The sequence below is a fragment of the Rattus norvegicus genome, chromosome 9 (assembly GCF_036323735.1).
Source record: "Rattus norvegicus strain BN/NHsdMcwi chromosome 9, GRCr8, whole genome shotgun sequence".
Lineage (NCBI taxonomy): Eukaryota > Metazoa > Chordata > Mammalia > Rodentia > Muridae > Rattus > Rattus norvegicus.
In genome coordinates, this window is record NC_086027.1 from 89,450,297 (window position 1) to 89,472,598 (window position 22,302).

General features: G+C 41.0%; 1 protein-coding gene across 18 annotated transcripts in view; it reads right to left on the bottom strand.

Moving 5' to 3' along the window:
• Dock10 (dedicator of cytokinesis 10) overlaps positions 1 to 22,302 on the bottom strand; it is a 257,936-nt gene that overhangs the window by 158,361 nt on the left and 77,273 nt on the right. For 2 of the 18 annotated variants that reach the window (XM_063267008.1, XM_063267007.1), the window contains exon 1: positions 4,005 to 5,112. The exons of 11 other annotated variants lie outside the window; for them this stretch is intronic. In XM_063267008.1, coding sequence (XP_063123078.1) covers positions 4,005 to 4,082 — 78 coding nt within the window. In that variant the 5' untranslated portion in view covers positions 4,083 to 5,112. Of the gene's footprint in view, positions 1 to 3,995; positions 5,118 to 22,302 lie in introns of those variants that run through there. 5 more of the 18 variants (XM_063267010.1, NM_001419911.1, XM_063267009.1 and 2 more) reach the window with 5 other exon arrangements.

Consider the following 22,302-nt stretch of genomic DNA (forward strand, 5'->3'; position numbering starts at 1 on the left):
GAAATCAGTGGATGTCTCTCCACTCAGTGTCTCTGCCTAGAGATTTCACTTCCTAAAGAGCTTGCAGGCAACAGTCCCAGGGAGAAGACAAACTTTCTCACACACTCAAGCTTTTCCAAACACATAGAAATCCTGCAGATTCCTTATCCACAAGCCAGGGGCAACTTTAAAACAACTTCCACATATGCTTCTGACAGTCCAGATGATGGACATAATAACTGAAATACATCATGGATTTGATCTTTCCAAATTAGGCCATGAAACTGACAAAGGAAATGATAGTTTCATTAAGACTTCCTATGCGTTAGAGACCATAATAAATACTCTCGACTAAAAACTAAAAATAAACATACAAATGCAACTTATGAGAAAATTATCAACTGGAGGGCAGCACTCACAGCTCTCAGATTCAAGGATGTAGGTCGGTGATAATGTCGCAATAAGTTTCATTTCTCCTAAACATTTCTCACAACACAGTACTGTCTAACCCAGTGGTTCTCAACCTTTCTAATGTTGGGACCCTTTAATCTAGTTCCTCAAGTTGTGGTGGCCCTCCCCCACCATGATAAAATTATTTTCATTGCTGCTTCATAATTGTACTTTTGCTACTGCTATGAATTATACTATACAGACCTAATATGTAGCATATCTGTTATGTGACTACTGTAAAAGGGTCTTTAGCCCCCAGGGGGTTGTGACCCATAGATATACTGCCAACGGAAGCATAGACCCAGATATACAAAGGTAATTCTTGGTCAATGCATTTGAAGGTTGGGCAAGTAGACTAAGCTTCCAAACAACTTCCTGCAAACAAGGTTGTAATGCTGGTTTTTATTTATTTTTTGAGGTGCTGAGGGTCTAATCCAGTGCTTTGCAAATGTTAGGCAGACCATACACTATTCAGCTACACCTAAAGTCCTCAAGATAATTTTTTTAAACATCCAACAGAGTAAATGATACAACTTTAGCTAGCATTTAAAAGACACAGCATGCACAAAAGCCATCAATCTGGGTCAAGGTAGTCCACAATTTGAAAGGCACAGAAGTCCTGGTTCTCAATAAGTATTCTTGATTAATCGATTAATATGAAATTGAGCAAATTTTAAACTTGGCCGAAAGCAAAGATTGAATGTGGTACCAATGTTCACATGGTTGTTACAAAGGAACAAAGGAAATTGTGGCAATTATATCCAATAATCATTATCTTCCTTTCATACACCCCCCCACACACTCCCACACACATATGAAAATATAGAGGCATCATTTTTTTTAAAATTCCATAGCATGACTTTAAGTTTCCATGGGGAATTCTGTCACTTGGTTTGTTTCTTCTTTACCTCCTCTTCAGGCAATCTGACAGCAATCTAGGGGTGTGGTTTACTAGGGGTGTGGTTTACTGTTTTGAAGCCAAGATAGATGTGCAGTGGAAAGTTCCACTGGGGTGGGCTTCTGCTAATTCAGGTCTATACAGAAGAGGAGATGACACAGGCCTTTTCAGGCAAGCCTCATCTCATCCACACAGAGAATTTTGGGGCCCCGGAGCACCAGAGAGTCAACACAACCCAGATTTATATTCACTGAGTAACTGTGTGACCAAAATTGCTTCTTAGATCATGACAGAATCCCCTGTGCCTCTGTGGCTTCAACTGAGCCACAGAGAAGAAGCCTGTACTACAATCGTGTCCTTTTCCCCCTTGCCCCTGGAAATAACAATACTTAAAAAAATAATAATTTTACTTTTTTTTTCATCTTTCAAATTATGCTCAGAAGGCACATATGTAATGCTAACACATGCTCTCTTAAGACAGGCTGGATGTTAGACGAACATTTCTCAGAAGAGGAAACAGAGGTTCAGAGTGATTTAAATAATCTGCACGTGAGTGCAGAGAGAGAAAGAGTCAGGATGACCCTGAGGTATCCACCTCACGCGGCCCCCTCTAATTACTTAGTTCATTTTCTTGGAGTCTGCTTTCCAAAATGAAAGCAACATCTTAGGATAATACTTAAGGATGGATTGAACAATTCTCTACTCAGTAGAAGAGAAAGCCTGTGGAAGTAGATATCCCTATCTTGGGCACACCAAAACCAGGCAACTGTAGCAGGAAAGTCCCTAGTGCCTTCCACCAAAGAAAGCTAATCACTGTATGAATGATCTTAATTAAATTTGAATGCATTGCTACTGAATGCTGTGGGAAAACACCAGGTCCTTATTGGTTCCTTTTCCCATAGTACTCAGGAGCAATATGTTCAAATTCAATTAAGATAATTCATAGAGTGATTAGCTTCATTATACTTCGAGACACTGGGGACTGTCCTCTTGCCAATACTGTATGTGTGGTGGATGTAAGATAGACACAGTCTTCTCCTGTGTGTTGTCTCTTTTAGTAGAAACAAAAAGTAAATCCCATGGTGGCTTAACCCACAGTGCTTTAAACACCGAAAGAGATGTAGCAGGAGAATTATGCTTCCTGGACTGGTCTGAAGGTTGAAGCCATTACACATCAAGACAAGTTTTGAAACAATTATTCTCTTTAGCAGACTAAAGATAAACATCTGAGTACGGTTTTATGGAGCTGGTCGAGTGGACTCAGATTTCTGGCAAATGGGGAGCAAATTCTGTGGGCAAGCCCAGGCCACATACCTGAGGAACAACACCAAGAAACATGATTGAGTCTGTTAGCATAAAGAAAGTCATGTACATATGTATGGGCGTGTATGTATATGTACATGTATGTGATGTGTGTGATTGAAAGTCACCTCTGATTTTAGACTTGGACATTTGTATTATCGGTTTTATCAGTTTTTTCTTTTTCTTTTTTCTTTTTTTTTAACCCCCCTGAAAAACAGTTCTCAATCAGGCAATCAGCCTTTCCCACCAAGTATACTTGATGGGAGCTGTCTTCCAGAGTAGCTGCTACCAAGACCTCATAAATAAGAGACAGGGTCATTGCTACATGTCTTACAACACACAGAAGAACCCCACAGTAAAGATGCCCAGACCCCAAATGACCGCGACTTTGAGGTTGAGGGTGCCTGCTCTGTAGATGTCAAACAGAACTTGAACAGCCCTGTGAAATGACCGACCTTCTAAAAGGACCTATTCCATAACATTGCTGCAGCCTTTTTATAGAAGCTGAGCCTTTCCTGGTAACAGCAGGTTCCCTGGCAATCAGCTACCACTGAGTTCTACAGAATACTAGATATGGATCTGTAAGAACATGTGTCCACCCATAGTTTTCCTTTCATTTTGCAAGAATAAAAAGGGTGAACCGTTTTCATGGTAAAATAAAATCTTTCTGACCTTTTATACTCTTTCCTTGATTCTGTTGATATGACTCTTTAGCCTTTCCTTCACAGTTTGAATTATTCTTTATAAGAACATTAAAGTAAATTAGTGATACATGATAAAAAGAGAACACCAGTAATTAAAAATAAAGTAAAGAGATAAGTCTTTGGGGGGGTCTTAATTCAGGGAACTTGAGAGTCATAGAAAGAGACTAAGTGGAGAGTTGTGGCTCACACTTACAACCCTTTGTTCAGAAGCTGAAGGAGAAGGACTGCTGGGAGCCCAAATCAGTCTGAACTCCATAGAACTGCAAAGCGGCCAAGATGACAGTGTGAGACTCTATCTCAGAAATCCAAACCCCAAACTCAGACCAACATATACATCTAAGAGCAAACAAACACAACCGAGAGAAACAATTTCAGAAATAATGATACATAAATATTACGATAACCCTTGATGGATTTCTGTTTATCTAGTAATGTTCAGATTAAACCCACTGTCAGTAGTTTTAGTTACATTAAGTTTGAAAGCAACATGACTTTCAAAATAAATATTCAAGTTTTACAAAGGCTATTTATGAGCCAAACAGAGTCTGCTACTGTATAGAGTGCTTTGTCTAGTAACTTGCAGTAGAAGCCTGTTCAAAAGCATCCCATTTTTCAGAGAAAGCACCAGGAAATTAAAATGAGAAGCCGGTTCAGATACCTACAGCACTAACCCTGTGGATTCCTTCTGGATTCACTCTCTTCACAGTTCGCCTCCTCTTCCAAAATTCCTTTCCTCGGAAGCTCATCATATGCCTTGAAATCCAGTCATAAAATATTTGAAAATTACCGATGCCCTTACACCTTTTCTTTCTGAGGTTTCACCGAGCTGGCTGAACAAATCTCTCTGCTCCCCTAAGAAGGGAAGTGCTCATGCTACATCTATGTAGCTCAACAAAAAGGAAAGGCAAACCCACAAGTCACCACTTCCTGTAAGCAGCTAAGGACCAGCTGTTGAACCACTGCTCTCATGCAGAAATTCTCCCTAGCCACCTTCTTTAATACAAAACAGCGAGATAGACCATTGATCATCTCTGTGAATGATTCTAAACAGAACTCAGCTCTGTGTAGCTGACATCTAGCACATGGGCTGACCCATGATAGGATGTGCTAGCAGTCTCCCAACATATCATCTGATTTTTTTTTCTGGTGTAAGATTTTTATTTTCGTGGCTGGAAGATTGTATTTTACAACTTTTTTTTCCTACTCATAGACTCACTTAAGAACCTATGGACCCACTCATTGGAGCAGTTGCAACTGTTCAGAAACTGCCGAGCCTGGCAGGGATCATAAATCTAGAAATGTATTTGTGGATTTTCCTAACTATGGAAGTCCAAATTCCTGACTCACAGTTTTAGAGAAATAGGCAAAGCATCTTATAAAAATCACATAATAATCTCAAGAAACTCTGAAGTAACTTCCTCCCTTTCTAATTTTTGCATATGTCTGTCTTCTATTCCTCTTAAGGCACCACAGTTCTGAATCCTGTGGTTCCCTCCCATGCCTCAGCTTCTGCAATTTAAACCTAGATCTTTTTTTTTTCTGGGGCTGTACTTCTGTGGAACAACTCATACAATGTCTATGTGAAGCTAGATTTTTAAACTCATCCTGAGGTAAAAGAAATGACTCTGTCATTTCTCTGTCCCTTTGGCTATTGAACACAACTCTCCTTAAAAAAGAGGCATTACCAAAGTGGATTTGGGGATTTCAGCTGGACCAACCTCATCGTAACTGCAAGGAAGGGAAAGTCAGAAGCACAGTAGACCCTGGCCCAGGAGATGGCATCACTGAGGAGCACTAAAATCTACATCACCAGTATCCTGTGGCAACTTGACCCATTCAAAGTCCTTTTTCAGAAATGTGTTAGAAAACAAAAATAACAAGGGTACTGAGCAAGAATCATTGATGAAGACAATACAATGGTCCAATCAGAAGAAGTCACCATAAAGTTCATCAAGACAAAACACCTTGATTCCAGTAGGTGATAAGAATTGCTTAAACACTATCTTTAAGCATTGCTGAACTTTATGAGAAATACATGATGTTTCCTGTGCTTTAAGAAGCTGTGTTGGACAGAGGATCTCATTAGAGTTTGCAGAATTTTGGGGGGAGCTGCATAGAGATGTTTTCTTCAGAGGATGGCATCAATGGGAGGGGAGGCCCTTGGTTCTATGGAAGCTCGATGCCCCAGTATAGGGGAATACTAGGGTGGTGAGGCTGGAGTGGGTGGGTAGAAGCAGGGAAGAGGTGGATGGGATAGGGGGTTTGCAGAGGGGAAACCGGGAAAGGGGATACCATTTGAAATGTAAATAAATAAAATAACCAATAAAACAATAAAAAAGAGAGACCCTTCTTAAGGAAGTTTTGGATAATAGGTGAGGACCAAGAAGGTGAACACAGGTGAGGGCATCCAGCATGAACAGGCATCAGGGGAGAATGGTCAGTATCATGGTGGCTGCTCATCCTTGGCCAATTGCTCACCCTTTTTAGGTCCCCCTTTTCCTCATTTACAAAACAGATATGCCATGGTCACTACTTTGTAGAAATTATAAGGATAACTGAGAAAAGGCTTTAACGAGTCCATGTATTACCTTGCCTGTTGTATCATAAGCACAGTGATTAACCAATGTAAAGGGTAAAGGGGTAGAGTTTAGGAAAAGAGTTGAGTATTAGGAAAAGAGCTGGATGTCAGGGTTACCTAGAGCCAAGAGTTAAATAGGAGAAGTGGAAAAGGTTGAACATTGAAGCCAAAAACGGTTCTTTATGGCTCTGAATGTCAACATCATGAAAGTTTCTACTGTGTCTGAAAATGATAGTGACTACTGAGGGATTTCAAAATATTAACTATAATGGCATTTTAGGAGGACCCTCATTTGCAACTATAGACTGGATAGGTTGAAGAAACTACAAGGATTTGTATCAATCTACCACACCAACTCTGAGGAGGCTATCAAGAAGGACTTAGTGATTAAATTTTTTAAAAATGTAAAGAATTACTTGAGCAAACAGTAGGTTCTGGGTGTTGGCTTGAGTACTTATAAGTAAGTTTGTCATTGTGGTTATTTTCACCCCAGTCTTATATAGGAAGACTGGGTCCACAGTAACGAGAGTCCCAAAGTCAGTTAACTGCATATCTAGCATTAAAATCTTCTTGATTCCTGAATTTGGTGTATCAGAGAGATGGATCTTATTACAAGGGAATGAGAAGAGAGGGTTTCTTTCTTTCCAATGACTGTTCAATGCTGAATGTTATGTCAAGGAGACAGAGGAAGGTACATCCCTAAACTGTAGGGAAGAGCTGGGCTGGAGATAGGCCTGGAAACAGTTCAACTGGGAGGTTACAAAAGTAAGTTGAATTTTGCAGAAACAAATGTACAGAACTGAGAACATGAGCCTTGAGTGGCTCTGAATACGGCAGGTGGAAGGCAATTCAGAAAACCCTGAGACGCCATAGTGATCACCAGCATAGTGCTAAACCCAGACATTCTGGCAAGAGGTATATAAAGATGGTCGTGTGCCACCTAGGTCTGGGATAGATCTAGGGCCTGAGAGACGTAGCATCAGAGGTAGCTAAGATTGAAATGCTGATATTTGCAGGTGAATAGGTAGAGCTGCAAACCATCATTCTGACTGAGATAACCTAAACCCAGAAAGACCAACCACACGTTGTCTCCTGTTTATGAATGTTAACTTTAAATCTTTTGGAAATACATGTTTTATTTAGAATACTCATAGGGGTCATGAAATTAGTCAGGTGTCAGGGTTCTTTCCAGGAAGGGGTGTATAAGATGGTGGTATCAATGGTAAAAAGGGGAGTAATGGAACAGGAAGGGTTAAATTGGGGCAGGTTATAGGAGAACAGGGTTTAAGAGAGAATATGAGAAGGGATAAGAAATAGTAGAGAAATTTTGAAAAAGTCATGTGGAAGCCTACTACTGTAGACTATATATAAATTCTTCCTAAAATATATGCACATAAACATATATGAAAAGGGTTTAAAGGGAATTACCCTATAATAAGGCACCAGAGGTTAACAAATAAAAACTTCAGTTCCAGGAATGGAGTTGTTGAGTAGTAAGGGCCTGAAGATACCCAGGAATTACAGTCTACTACCATTGCTCCTGGTTACCTCCCAGAACTCAATGATAAGACCCTATAGTGGGAGACACCACATATCTGAGTCATAAAATATAGAGAAATAAGCTGGTATTCACTTGGAGGCTTCTTCCCTACCAGCTAGCTTTCCCAGTGCTAGGAGATGCTATGTGGGCTGTCAGAGGAGCTAAGCAATCACTAGTGTTACCCAGAGGTGAGCACTGTGATCACTATGAGCTATGGACTGGCTAGCCCACCAAGAAGAGCCCACTGTTGTGATTGTGGTATACATATCCTGGGAGTAGTCAAACACTTTCTGGTTGGCTTTAAGACCTGCTTCCCAAGATAGAATCCATAACTGACCCTGTTACTGGATCCAAGATGCTGTGGCTAGACAGTCCTGATCCCTAGGGTGAAACCTACTACTGTTTGTTCTGTTAAATAAGTAATAGTATTAAACCATCTTCTCATGAATCGCCATTTTATATCCCTATAATATAACACATCAATCAACCTTCATTGGAGACGCCGTTGCTGTAGGCAATGATAAACATAGAGACCCACAACTGGTTAAGGTACAGAGAATAAGAGACCAAGGAATGCTCAACTCTAAGTGGGACATCTTTAGCATTTCCCTTGTTCACAATGCTCAGTGATATGGTGGAGGAGGTGGGAGGAAGATTGTAAGAACTTGAGGATGCTAACTACAAGAAAATGGTATTTCTTGGATTCAGTAGGGCAGTGGCACCCGTGAACTCACAGTAGATGTGGCACCACGCATGAGCCAGGCCAGACCAAACCCCAACACAGACAACAGAGTCATCACTACATCCCTTGGCTTGGGAGCTATTGGGCAGCTAATCGCTGCTAGAAGAAGAATCATTTGTCTTCTAGGTGTGCATGTCCAGTAGTATGTCACCATGCTCCGTTGGAAGGATATGTATCTGAGAGTGAATGGGACTACCTGGGCTTTTAGAAAAAGAGTGGGTAGGAAAGGTAAGTAGATCTAGGTAAAGGTGGGGAAAGTGGTTATTGTGATTAAAATTACACACATTGTATTTTACATTGTATGAATTTCTTAAAGAATTAATAAACATATAAATAGAGGTGACTAAAAAATAGAAAACATTCAGGGCTATGCATTCTTGTGTATGCAGTCAGAGACTGTCCAGTCAGGAGAAGTACATTGGCAATTCTTTTTTTTTTTTTTCATTAGGATTCTTCTTTTATATCTAAAACTTTACATTTAAAAGCAACAAATTACATGACAAAACTTTTTAAAATACTTTTTTGTTAATTTTCTTTACATTCTGATCACAAACCCACTCCTCTTATCTTCCCAGTCCTCCCCACTGAGAAGAGCAGCCTGCATTCAGTACTACCCGACTCTGGGCATCTAGTCCCACCAGAACTAAACTTGTGCTTTCCCACTGTGGGCAACCAGGCTGTCCAGATTGTGAGAAGGAGAGTCCAATGGCAGGGAACAGATACCAAGACAGCTCCCGCTTCACATAATAGGGAACTCAAATGATCAATCTACACATTTGCTACAAATATGTCGGGGGTCTACATCCAACTTCTGCATGCTCCCGGTTTGGTGGCCCAGGCTCTGTGAGCCCCAATGTTTCAGGCTACATTGGCAATTCTTAATAGTTGTTTGGAAGTTAAAACAAATGGCCTTAACCATGTTTTAAAGGAAATAGGAAACTAAATACTTCAGAAATTTGAGGAAATAAACTAGCAATCTGTTTTTGTTTTTTTATTGTTCTTGTGAAAAATCGCCATACACCCAAAGACTGAGATCAACCTCTCCTTACAATCTGACAGTTTTCAAGAGTGAAAAATCTGAGCATACATGACCTTCCTGGTCCTTGCTCAGAGGCCTACAAACCTGAAATCTGGATGCCAGCAGTTCTGTGGTCTCTCTTCAAGCTTCAGGAGAGAATCTGTTTCCAGGCTCATGGAAGGTTGCTGGCACTTCTTGTCGTTAGAGATTTAAAGTCAACTTCTAGAGGCTGCCTGTGATCTTGGGCTAATGGTCCCTTTCTAAAAAAGGCAAAAGTAATTGAACCCTTCTTACAGGGAAAAGTCCACTGGCTCATGTTCTGCTTCATGTTTCTAATACAGCTTCTTCTCTTGTTCTAAGGCAGGAAGACACTTGGGAGTCTAAGGCCTTGTGAAGGAAATCTTACTCTTTGATGGTAATCCACAAAATTCTTACATTTTCTGGCCATTTTGTAACTTGTTCTAGTTTCATTTCCGCTGTGATGAAGGACCCTGACCAAGAGCAACACAGGGGAGGAAAGGGTTTGTGTGGCTTATGACTGTAGGCTACAGTCCATCAGTGACAGGAAGTCAAGGCGGAACCCAAAGCTAGTCACATTTTATCGCCAAACATAGGAAGAAACAAGTGAGCCCAGGCTGCCTGCTTGCTGCTGGCACAGTTTACTTCTCTCTTACAAAGTTTGGGGTCCTGCTGTGAAATGGGGTGCCCCACAATGACTCTTCTCACTTCAATTAAGCAGCCAAAAAAAGAAAAAAGAAAAAAAGGAAAAGAAAAGGAAAGAAAAAAAAGAAAAAGAAAGAAAAGAAAAGAAAAAAAAAGCTAGTCCACAGACATGCTTACAGGCTAACCTGATCTAGACTCTCTTCTAGGCTTCCTTTCCTCTTTTCTTTTGGCTGGAACAAATTAACGCTTAAAATTAACCAACCGCAAGCTTAACCCATAACTTCAAAACTCTGTCCCAGCAGCACTCAAAGATTAGTATTTGATTTTCCTTGGGGAACATCTCAAGGCTATCATCCACCTCAGCTAGAGCCTGGCCTTTTGTGTGTTTAGCTTCTCAAAGTATTTCTACACTGAAGAATATACTGAGAAGAGGCTGTAGGGGAAGAAAACCCCTGGCCCCTGTACATGGTTTCCACTGAGCTGTTAAGTGGGATCTGTGCTTCTGCTGAGCTGAAAATGAGTGCTGAGTGTAAATGGAAGTTTAGTTTGTAGGTCATTTACTGGAAAAAAACGTCACAATGAAATTAAGGTGAGAACTGTAGGAGTCATGTTCAAAGAAGGGGAATTGGCAGGGAGGAAGTGAAATAAGGGGACCATAAAATATAGGAGCAGACCACAAAGGCAATCAGCTAGGGGACGAAGCTAAAAGACCCTCCTTCATGTGCTCAGTCATGTTATGATTTAAAACGGTCGATTATAATCGCATCTAGTTTGCCCCGCTATCCAATTTGCTAGTGACATCATCACAGGGCCTAAACTTGGCATAGTAACTTGATATCATGTCTCATAGATGTCTGCAAATCCACTTCCTAAAAATGACTAAAATATTTAGAACAACTGAAACCTTGGAGGCTGAAAGTTATACTTGTACACATGAGGCCACGCAGGCTCGCAACCCTGAATCTAAACAGAAATTACCAGCACTTTCACCTGTGGGACCCACCTCTTCTTTATTGGTGTCTGATCTGTATTATCATTGTTTGAGCTTTGCAGAACCGACGGATCACTTCCTTAGTGTTGAAGAATGACTAAGAAACTTATCTTGCATACTGCATATGTTTTTTTCTTCTTTTGTCTCCTACCGATCTTCCTTCTACCTGTTGGGAAGTCACTGTATTGCTTTGTTGTCATTGTTTCTTTTCTGTTTTTTTGTTTCTGTATCTTGGAGAAAGGCCCGTCTGGTCCTTGGAGCACGTGCAAACACTGCAGAGCTACCATCAAGCAGCACAGTTAGAGGAAACCAAGGTGATGCTTCCTCATCCTGTGGTCTCACTGGGGCCGCGGCCTGGACAGAAGTTCTATTCATGTTACCAACACTCAAGCCTATTCTTGTGTGAAAGGTGAACTTAGCTTCACAGTTCTGGGTTACCAATGATAGCAGGGCTTTCTCAACCAAACCTCCCACTGCTAGAACAATGCATTTAGTGGGCAGTGTTGGTAGAATACAAGGATGGTAGGATACGATCCTTTCCCCTTAGTGCAACTCTCCTTCAAATAATATTGCTTTTAGAATAAAGTGCTTTGTGCCTCCATGGGAAAATAAAGAGCAGTACACAGGGTGGATAGCAAGATAAGCACATGGCATGTGCATGGTGTGTGTCTGGGAGGAGTGTGTTGGCTTAGTGTGTACATAGAGCAGTAGGGACGATTTTTGTAATGTGTTCATTGCATTCAAATAGTTTATAGTAACCCATCCAGTTACGTTCAGATGTTTATCTCTTTATAATGATATTTATTCAAATTATGATTTGCACAGAATTCAGCAGGTGCAAACTATGAGTCAGGATAGATGGGATAGGGTGTAGGGAAGGTAAGGAATGTGTCCCTTATTCTATCTTCGAATTGAATAGCTATCACAGAAGGGATTACATAGCTACATTCATAGACTTTTTCACTGGTCATACATTTCCATCCTTAGAAAAACATTGTAGCTTTATGCATCTTATCATAAGCCTGATATTGCTAAAAATGACATTTTAGAGTTTATTCATCATTGATTATACAATTTTTGGATGCTTTATTATAAAGAATAGGAGCTGTCATGCTATGGATAACAACCGTCTTGAAGGAGACATGCGGATTTAAATGTGTCCCGCATCCAACTGGTCTGTTACTGAAAATAGGCACATTCTAGGGTCCAACCATTTGTTATGATGGAAATGAGAACCTAACTCACACTCATTTGCTTCCATCTCAGACGCCATGGCATAGTGACAATGAAATGACAATAACCTCAAAACCACCATGAGTGGGGTTCTTATGCCTTGGCGCGTATTACTGAAGATAGTTAGCTTGCTATGGTCATCCTAGAACTGGGCTACTGCTAACTTTTTACTTATCACTTTCATCTATTACATTTTATTGCAAAGGCAATATACTTCTTTTCTTTCATGGCCCATAATTCTTAAAAAATAATGATTTGCTAAAAAAAATGTATTCTGTATATGTATCAACCCTTTCCCTTCATCCCTTCCTCCCTTCCCCTCCCCTTTTCATCTCAGAAAAGAACCTGGAACTTCTTCCAAGTTATATGCTTTCTTTATTGGTTATATTCTTTGAGAATTCTATACAATATATTTTGATCATTCTTACCTCCCCCACTACTCCCAGATCCTTCACCACATTCCTACCCACCTAATTTCATATTCATCTATCCCTGTCCCTATCTCTGTCTCTGTCCATATCTCTGTTTCTCCTTCTCTACTAAAAGTCTGTCTAGTCCTATTTGTGTTTGGTGACTATTCCTGGGTATGGGGTGTCATTGAAATACCAGGTATCATTCCACAGAAGAACACTGAAAATCAATCTCTCTCTCTCTCTCTCTCTCTCTCTCTCTCTCTCTTTCTCTCTCTCTCTCCCTCCCTACCTCCCTCCCCCCCCTCACAGCAGCAATCAAATGCCAGGAGCTCTTCAGCTAGGAGTGGAACTTCATGCCCAGTCCCCCTCCTCTATGTTTGGATTTTGTCTGCATTGAGCTTGTGTACACTGCCAGTTTCTGTAAGTTCCTATTTACACCTGCCCTGTTGTATCCTGAAGACACTGTTTCCTTAAAGTCACCCACCACCTTGGCTCTTCTGACCTTTTTGCACCCTTTCCCACATAGGTATTTGAGTCTTGAGGTGAAGAATATGATGTAGACATCACACTTAAAGTTGAGCACTCTGGTGTCTCTTACTCTCTGCAGGTTGAACAAATGTAGGTGTCTAGGATAACTGTCTTCTACTGCAATATCCAGCTTCTGTGATGAGGGATGAGCAACACACTGTCTGAAAAAGTAGTGCTTACAACAACAACAACACCCATAGTATCATTCCTCTGTCTTTTGAAGAAGAACCGAAAGCTAATTTTGATTGGATCAGATGATTTCTTTCATAAACTATCAGGTGAAAACACAGAAATACGGCCTTACTTAGACAGGGTTTAGGAAATCTGAATAAAAGCTATGGCTTTGAAGTAGAGACTGCTGTACAGTGGGGCTTTCCACAGAGACAGAGGTATCTCTTTGCTTACTGGCTTGGACTCCACTCCAGCTGGCAAAACAAAAACAAAAACAAAAACAAAAACAAACAAACAAACAAAAAACCAACCCGATATACTACAGTATTTTCCCTTTAAAACAAAATAAATATTTAAAATTGGCCTGTTGTGACCATTCCTACTGATGACTTTCAATATGAATGTCACCTACTCTTCATAATAATGATTCTGGAAATCACATTATAAACAATGAGAGCAAGTAATAATGAAAAATTTGGATCATTTATAGAATATTGCCATTTTATATATATATATATATATTTAATCTCTGATTATCTTTATTAATTTGAAAGGACATCATGTTTTCAGAAATCAGGGGCAGCTAGTCCAGCCAGTGAAGTATCTGTCACCCAGGCTTGGGGACCTGAGTTCAGACTTCCAGTATCTACTTACAAAAATTGGGCACAGCAGAATTCATCTCTAATCTCAGTGCCAGGGAGATGACTGAGGACTTCTAGGACTCACTTATTCTATAAATGAGCGAAACATTTCACTGGCAATTATTCTCATTGTGTAAAATGTGACTCCCAGAGTCATTATTAAAGAGTGGCTGACATTCACTGGCTACCAATTTAGCTGAATCAGTAAATTCCAGATTCAGTGAGAGGCTCTGTCTCAACGTGTAAGTTGGAAAGCAATTGAAGAAGGCACCCAGAGTTGACTGCTGCACTCCATAACTGTATGCAATGCACACACACAGACACACACACACACAGACACACACAGACACACACAGACACACACAGACACAGACACACACAGACACACACACACACACACACACACACACACACACACACACACACACACAAAGACAAGAATGAAGAGCTCTTTGGTTTTGGAGCCAGGGACAAGGATCATATATTACATATCAAAGCAGTCCTGGCCTCTGAGTTCTCCCAGCATCCCTCAGTCTCTGGTATAGTTTGTCTCCAACCCTGAACTTTCCAGGTTGGGTTGCTCTTCCCTATATAACCCAGACATTTCACTTTCTCCTTCACTCTCTTCTCCTTTTCTTCTCTCTCTGCACTGTGTCCTTTCTCTCTTTCTCCTCCTTTATCCCCTTCCTTTTTACCCATGGTGTCTTCCCTGGCCTCAGTCTTTGGGGGCAGCTTTATAATAAATCTCCGTCTAATCTAATCTAATCTGGATTGGATTGGCTTATTTCATGGTGGAGAAATAACTTATCAAGAGCCAATCACACATTCTTACCCACCCCTATTTGGCTTACCTACACAGTGCTTTATGGGAAACAAATTCCAAGCAAGTACAAAATAGTGGTTTTTAAAGTTATCACTGAAACAAAAGCCAAAGAAAGTCCCCCAGTCTATGTACAAATGGAAAGATGTTAAAGCAGTGGATTCCTACCTCTGGCCTCAGTAGATGAACCATTCATCTGTTATCCTGAGCATCTTGCTAACATTCATTACAGATACTGCATAGACCACACCTTGAGAAACAGTGACCAGAAAATGAGTAACAGCGTTTTTAGGCAAGAATCATCCAGTAGTGCACCTGTGGGGGCCACCTCCTTGTAAAAATTATTTATTTATGCCAGGCTGAGGACTCACTACATAAGCAAGTGTTCCCTTTCCCTAATGGACTCTCAGTCAGGGGAATAAACAAGCCAGTTGTATTGTACTATATATTGGGGTGAGTGAGGAGAAACCCCTGGAGTAAAGTCAGCCATGAAGAAGCTGTGCCTCAGATCTCCCCAGCGTCCCCATTTATCTGTCACATCCTCCTCGGATTTCATGCCATCTCCTTTCCATGGACCATTCCTCCGCATGTAACTTAATAAAGGCTGTTCTGCTTGCCATGTCTCTCTAAGTTATTAACTAAATCACATTCCCTAAAACTTCATTAGTGACATTTGGACGCTTTGGAGCAGTTCATTCTCTGTCAAGGGGGAATCCTGTCTACTGTGGGATGTTTAAAGATGCATCTCTCTGGATCCTGCTCAGGAGGTGCCATTTGCATCTTCCTCCTCTTGCAAACCATACAGTTCTGTTCCACTGTGACAGTCAACCATCTCCAGACACAACAAAGTTCCCCTAGGAAGGGAGGCAGCCTGCACGTGCCATGTGCGGGGATGCAGACAGGATTTCTCTGATAACAGTGTTCAGGTTGTCCATCTGGGTGACAGTAGGTGTGTCTCTTTAGGTCAAACTTAGCACCTCTTAGATGATGAACTGACCCACTTGAAGGAATCTCTGGCCTGCCGGCCTCCATACCTTATTCTTCCCCACAACACCTCAAACTACCACTCTCTGAGTCTCTGAAGTCATGTTTCTGTTTGGGGGCTGTGTATGCCTCTAGTCTTGCTGGGAAAAGACTGGCAGCCATTATAACTTTTGATATTAGATAAGATATTGAGAGACACAAGCTAGACAACTAGGTAAGTTGGATGAAGGATGAAGATTCAGGATAAAGAGGGGGGCATGGTGCTTGCTACTGTGAGATTATAATGATTAGAAATCCAGTTCATGCTGGATACCTGGTCTCCCTCACTGGAGGAATCCGGATAAGTCACCCTCTGGTGTGAAGAGAGTCATGACAGCTACCTCACTGGATGTTGTGAGCCTTGATAGGTGAGCATGTGTAGAGTACTTAGCACCATGCCTAGGATTTAAGAACATGTTCAATGAGTATCAGCTGCAAATGTGGCTATGAGAAAATCTTTTTGAGGAGGTGGTTTCAATCTGGGTGCCTATGGCATGTGTTTAGGAAGGGGTATAGAAAGGTCCAAGACAACTGTGATCTGACCATTACAATGAAGGGGAGAGGTAGGGACACCAAAAGGATAGCAAGTGATTTACATGTGGCAGTGACAGGAACAGGAGTAGAAAGAGATGTACTTGGTATGGATACAAATAATGAGATGAAGTGACCAGTAGTCACCCTGCACACTCATGCCCTCCATAGCTTGACTTCTTTGCAACACTATTATTTCATTTTAAAATCCCCATGATGCACAACTACAAAAGGTTACAATTATCTCCTTTCTGCCATCTCCCTTCATCCCACACAAAAAGGCCCAAATGCCAAGGAAGAAAGCCACGCTTTAACCAATATCATATGCTGTTTTATCTTTTCATGGTTATTTTCCTGCCTAACCCAAGGTCTGGGAATGGCCAGACCAATAAACAGTATGGTCTTTATGTCTCAATTGTGCTGGGTTGTCTACTGGAATATAGCAAGGGGCAACGTTATAATTACCAATTTTATGTTGTGAACAAGACAAAGGGAGCATGGCCTCTTATTTTCTGTCTTCCCTTAAGCTTTTTCCATAGCTTCCCAAGGGCATGGACAGGTATTAAAGCACACTGACAAAGGGACATTTAATCTGCTCACTCTGGTGCAAGAAGGCAATCGATTGGAAAGGAGATTGGGTACCTCAACTGCATCAAAAGCTCATTGGCACAATTTCAAGTTGGCATCCTTCTTACTTTAATTGCCATTCAGGTGTGTCTATTCAGAAACCAGCTTTTAATTTGTGTTTACTTATGAGCTTCAGGAGCCCTGGCTATGGAGTGGAGACTGTCTTTAATAAGCCATTTCATTTAAGCCTTTCAGGCAGAGTCCACCAGTGAGTTACAATGGACATTAGGCATAGACACATTCCATTCACTTCTGTGCTGAGTGACCTTGGGGTAAACAGTTGTCTCCCTGGATGTCTTTGTCCTAAACCCTTTTTCATGCTTAATAGTCTATATTTTTGTGTTTTTAAGTAACATAACAGTGTCATCTATTTTCAAGTAAATTGATGCCTAGAAAAAGAAAAGCCTTTATTTTTTTTCTCATTTTTAGTTTCAGCTGGAAAAGAAGACAATTTCTAATTAGAAGCCCTCACTGTACATACAAAGCCGCTATGGTACATCCTCAAAAATTTTGTAGCTCAATCAGATATAGGCAGGTGTGCCTTCTGACATGACACAGCTTTTGATAAGGTTTGTAAACCCAACACTGAAAGATTATTATCCCTATTTTCATACTCAAATTTCTCATATTATCTCAATGAAATCTGAATAAACAGGTTTCTTAAAACAACATGCATAGACACACATGCAGGCATGCATACACGATATTCTTACATTCAACTTGAATGCAGATGAAGAACTGAAGTCAAAGTTGGAACACTGGTACTTTTGGAAGATGCTTAGTGTTCAATGCTACCTGACTCTTCCCTTTAGACAGACTTGTGCCCAATCACTACTAAAGCTTACTGCGGACTTAGGAATCTCGAACCTCTAGTCTACAGAGCAGGAAAGGGCTAAGTCAGCTGGGAGGCTCACTCTCTTTTCCTATTATGGTTACTGGGCATTGATATTTGCCATTAGTAACACCTCAAACATTTTACCTCTCAGAGCATATCAGGCAAGGTGTCCTCACTCTGATGGACTGTCACCTGTATAAGTTTATGCTTTGAAAGAAATGACATAAAAACAAAAGCACAGAGATAGCTTGTATGAAAACAGTGTTCTTGATTCTGCACACTTGTTCATTAGTGTCTCTGGGGTTCTATTCCTCTTTCAGCTTCCCAGGGCATGTCCCTGAACTTTAGCTGCAATCTGAAGGCCAACATGCAGTTCCTGGTTCATTATTACTCTTGAGCTAGCTAAGGCCTTTTTTTCCCCTTTCAAATGTTATTAACTGTTTGCAACCGCTTGTCTACTCTGCGAATGAGCATTGGTACTATGCTAAATATTTAGGATAGTCAGAAAGATAAAGTTCTTTACCCACACAAAACCTAAAGGAGATAGTTTCAGAGCTGTGATGGGAAATTCTCATTACAAAACACAAAAATTAATCACAAAAGATGCCTCCTATTACTTTCAAATGTTCAGAAAACCATTATTAAAACCCTCTTCCATGTAGATTTATCACATACATGACATTACCTAAACCTAGAAGATAAAGTTGGGGACCTTACACTCACTTTCAACTTCTTTCCTCATTTGCATAGCCCTCATGAAGTTTTAATGTTGGCATAATTTTGTTTTAACCATCCCTTCTCTTTATAGCAACTGCACCATATTGGGTATAAATGTGCCATCCCCAATTCAGAAGTTGCAAGCAGCATCCCCTCTTCTCAGTGTCTCTGAGTTCTCCTAGTGTTTCTAGAGTCCCCTAATGTCATACGATTCAGCAGATTCACAAAGTCAACTACACTTGGAAACATGAGCCTGCATATAACCAAACAGACCTCCTTGGTGCAAAGCTCGCCATACAAACAAAAATCCTTGGAGTAGGCAGTATGTGATGTTTCCCACGCTTATTTTTTTACACAAATGATTTGCCTTTAGAATATTCTAGCTATAATACCTATGTTTCCCCAGGCTGGCTGCAAACTCACAACAATCTTCCCACTTCAAATTTCTACAGGCTAGTGTTAAAGGTACCAATATGCACACATGGAGAACACTTATTCTGTGTCATAGTTTAGACAACAGGATTGCAATGGATACATACAGCAAAGACTGACTTGGATGATTTTCAATATCTTCGTAAAAGAAGGAGACAGCTGCATCTTCTTGATTGCAGGAGTTTAGCAAGGCCACAAGATAGATGTACTAAAGCATAAGATCTCTGATTATCAACATGGTGGCTAGGAGGTAGACGTCAGGGCAAGATGTCTGCACCTTTGTAGAATTGGCTTCTTCTTTTCCAAGAACTAGCCAAATCACCCATCTCTCCCAGAGTCACTTTACAAATACAACCAAATTACTTGTGTGCATCAACTGGGGAAGTACATCTTTAAATAAATACTTAGAGTGACTTTTTTTTGGATCTAGGCAAAAGGCATTACCTGGATAAGTGGGTATGGGTTTGTGAAATCTCAACTTAGTAGGATGAAACACAGGCAGATTTTATTGCCTGTCCAGTAAGTACCGACCTACCACTGCAGTCAGTAAGGAAAACAATTACTCAGTTTAGTTTCAAACACTGGTCAGCTGTGCACACTCTCTTGACTGGGCTCTGCAGTAGCAGCTGAGGTTTCTACTAAGACTACTTGTTGCTTTTGGTGTTTCACTATCCAGTCTTCTTTGGCATTTTGCTGAAGCATTTAAATTACCAGCTACATATGGCTACATTCCCCTTTTATTGTTTGACAGTCAAGATGGGCTAGTCTGAATAGTTGATTTGTGTACTTACACCCATAGACATCCTTCTGAATTAGATGTTGGAGCACATATAAGATATAATCCTTAGCCTCATACTTACATAGCATCAAAATAATTTTCCACAGACATCAGCCAAAGGAACCGTGGTGTCTTTTAAGAGGCTAATGTTTCCTTGACCTTGAATCACTCAATTACAGTGAAACTCTGACTGTATGTGAGAATGACAAGCATGTAGCCTGGGACTCACTTCTGTCCCAAAGTGTCATTCTTCCCATGTTTGGAGATGTGTGTCTGTCATAGCATTTAAACAATAAGAGACTGTTTTAAATCACAATAGCTCTGGTTACTAGCTTCTCTTGTATTCACTATCTGACCACACTGATTTCAACCCCAGGACAGGAAAGGTGGCTGAAGCTGTGTAGTGGACAGGAACCCTGTTTGATTTGTACTTCTGGGATGTTGTAAAGTTTCACACTTTAGTGATGGGGAAGCTCAGTAAGGTAATATGCAGACTGTAAGTTATGATTTTGAGCATTGATTCAAACATTGATATTACATGAGCATTATAGCCTGCAACACTAGGTCAGAAGAGTTATTTTAGCATTCTTAAAAAAAGAAATGTAGAGCAGCTCTCTGCTCCCAAACCCCGTGGGAGAGAGACCTCACCGCCTGATCAGGTGGGCACTCCTGAGGCTGCAGAGCGGAGGAGACCACCAACACTGCCCACCCCTGCCCACATCCCTGGCCCAAGAGGCAACTGTATAAGGCCTCTGGGTTCCCGTAGGGGAGGGCCCGGGAGCGGCAGGACCCCTGCGCCTGAGACACTGCCGGAACCTGAAGGAAACAGACCGGATAAACAGTTCTCTGCAACCAAATCCCGTGGGAGGGAGAGCTGAACCTTCAGACAGGCGGACACGCCTGGGAAACCAGAAGAGACTGCACTCTGTGCACATCCAGGCGCCAGAGGAAAACACCAAACGTCATTTGAAACCCTGGTGCACGGAGGCTCCCGGAAGGAGCGGCACAGATTTTCCCGGTTGCTGCCACAGCGGAGAGGACTTAGGCAGTACCCCACGAGCAAACTTGAGCCTTGGAACCACAGGTAGGACCAACTTTTCCCCTGCAAGAAACCTGCCTGGTGAACTCAAGACACAGGCCCACAGGAACAGCTGAAGACCTGTAGAGAGGAAAAACTACACGCCCGAAAGCAGAACACTCTGTCCCCATAACTGGCTGAAAGAAAACAGGAAAACAGGTCTACAGCACTCCTGACACACAGGTTATAGGACAGTCTAGCCACTGTCAGAAATAGCAGAACAAAGTAACACTAGAGATAATCTGATGGCGAGAGGCAAGCGCAGGAACCCAAGCAACAGAAACCAAGACTACATGGCATCATCGGAGCCCAATTCTCCCACCAAAGCAAACACGGAATATCCAAACACACCAGAAAAGCAAGACCTAGTTTCAAAATCATATTTGATCATGATGCTGGAGGACTTCAAGAAAGACATAAAGAACTCCCTTAGAGAACAAGTAGAAGCCTACAGAGAGGAATCGCAAAAATCCCTGAAAGAATTCCAGGAAAACACAATCAAACAGTTGAAGGAATTAAAAATGGAAATAGAAGCAATCAAGAAAGAACACATGGAAACAACCCTGGACATAGAAAATCAAAAGAAAAGACAAGGAGCTGTAGATACAAGCTTCACCAACAGAATTCAAGAGATGGAAGAGAGAATCTCGGGAGCAGAAGATTCCATAGAAATCATTGACTCAACTGTCAAAGATAATGTAAAGCGGAAAAAGCTACTGGTCCAAAACATACAGGAAATCCAGGACTCAATGAGAAGATCAAACCTAAGGATAATAGGTATAGAAGAGAGTGAAGACTCCCAGCTCAAAGGACCAGTAAATATCTTCAACAAAATCATAGAAGAAAACTTCCCTAACCTAAAAAAAGAGATACCCATAGACATACAAGAAGCCTACAGAACTCCAAATAGATTGGACCAGAAAAGAAACACCTCCCGTCACATAATTGTCAAAACACCAAACGCACAAAATAAAGAAAGAATATTAAAAGCAGTAAGGGAAAAAGGTCAAGTAACATATAAAGGCAGACCTATCAGAATCACACCAGACTTTTCGCCAGAAACTATGAAGGCCAGAAGATCCTGGACAGATGTCATACAGACCCTAAGAGAACACAAATGCCAGCCCAGGTTACTGTATCCTGCAAAACTCTCAATTAACATAGATGGAGAAACCAAGATATTCCATGACAAAACCAAATTTACACAATATCTTTCTACAAGTCCAGCACTACAAAGGATAATAAAGGGTAAAGCCCAACATAAGGAGGCAAGCTATACCCTAGAAGCAAGAAACTAATCATCTTGGCAACAAAACAAAGAGAATGAAAGCACACAAACATAACCTCACTTCCAAATATGAATATAACAGGAAGCAATAATCACTATTCCTTAATATCTCTCAATATCAATGGCCTCAACTCCCCAATAAAAAGACATAGATTAACAAACTGGATACGCAACGAGGACCCTGCATTCTGCTGCCTACAGGAAACACACCTCAGAGACAAAGACAGACATTACCTCAGAGTGAAAGGCTGGAAAACAATTTTCCAAGCAAATGGTCAGAAGAAGCAAGCTGGAGTAGCCATTCTAATATCAAATAAAATCA